General features: G+C 68.7%; 1 protein-coding gene across 1 annotated transcript in view; it reads right to left on the bottom strand.

Annotated features, from left to right (window-relative positions):
* LOC102371910 (heparan sulfate glucosamine 3-O-sulfotransferase 4) overlaps positions 1-616 on the bottom strand; it is a 30,331-nt gene extending 29,715 nt beyond the window's left edge. The window contains exon 1 of the mRNA XM_025208233.1: positions 546-616. Coding sequence (XP_025064018.1) covers positions 546-616 — 71 coding nt within the window. The remainder of the gene's footprint in view (positions 1-545) is intronic.
* Positions 617-1,029: the final 413 nt, after the last annotated feature.

Below are 1,029 nucleotides of genomic sequence, written 5' to 3'. Positions count from 1 at the left end.
CAGCCATGCCCTGCACAGATGGGTTTGGGGAAGCAGGAAGGTGGGTTTTGCTGCCCCCGGCTTGCCCTGCCCCAGCAGAGGCTGGAAAGCCCCGGAGAGTGAGCCAGGGCTGCGCCAGGCCAGAGACGCGGGCCCCGCTGGCACTTGTGCGCAGCGCCGGCACCCAACACAAGACGCGGGCTCTGCCTGGACAGGGCAACAGGCTGGGGCCAGGCTGGCGGCTGGCGTGTGCGGTCGTGCCACGTGCCCCCTTGCAGCACAGCCGTGTCTGGGTGAGTGTGCAGCCCGCGGGCCAAGTGCGGGAGCCCTTGTGCAGTGGAGGGCCGGACCCCGACCGCTCAGCCCCTGGCGTTGCCAGCCCCTGCCCCGGTGCTCCAAGCACGGGATTTAGCGCTGTGAGAAGGAGACCCATTAGCGTTTGAAAAGCATCCCCGGCTGTGTCAACACTTATCCTCGCCTGACTCAAGTGTGCGGGGGCTTTTATCCGCGGGGACTAGATTACGGTAATGCCGTGCAGTTGCCGGCTTGCCAGGAGAGCTGATTACCGGTCCCCGGCCTCCGTGCATCTGTGCCGCTGCGGCATGGCGAGCACAGAGACAAGGCCAGGTTCCCCCATCTTCGCTCCATGGCAGGGGCTGGCTTCAGGCCTTGGCCAGCCCCTGAGCGCACAGGCACTGAGGATTTGCTCCAGGGGCTCGTCGGCGTCCCCACTGCAGCACTGGGGAGGCGAGGCGAGGCGCTGGCACGTGGCTTGCAAGGTCGCCTGTACCGGACTGGCACCTCCCTGCCTTCGTGCTGCCCGTGTCCTGCCCGCCCAGCACAGCCCGGGGCCAGGGGCTGGCTGCAAGCCCGGCACTGCTGGGCCCCGATCCTGCCAGACACACAGCGCTGCACACGGGCGCACCCCCGCCCCACGCCGCATGCAGCGGGGCAAGTCCCAGGGCACGGGGAACAGCTAGCGCGCACTGCGCCTGCCGCGTTCCCGTGTGCCACGAACCGCGTGTTCTTCCTGCCGGGACCCGTGTGGGG

This window comes from Alligator sinensis, unplaced genomic scaffold (genome assembly GCF_000455745.1).
Source record: "Alligator sinensis unplaced genomic scaffold, ASM45574v1 scaffold1164_1, whole genome shotgun sequence".
In the NCBI taxonomy this organism is placed as follows: Eukaryota; Metazoa; Chordata; order Crocodylia; family Alligatoridae; genus Alligator; species Alligator sinensis.
Note: the sequence above shows the minus strand (reverse complement) of the source record. Positions and strands in the feature narration are given on the sequence as shown.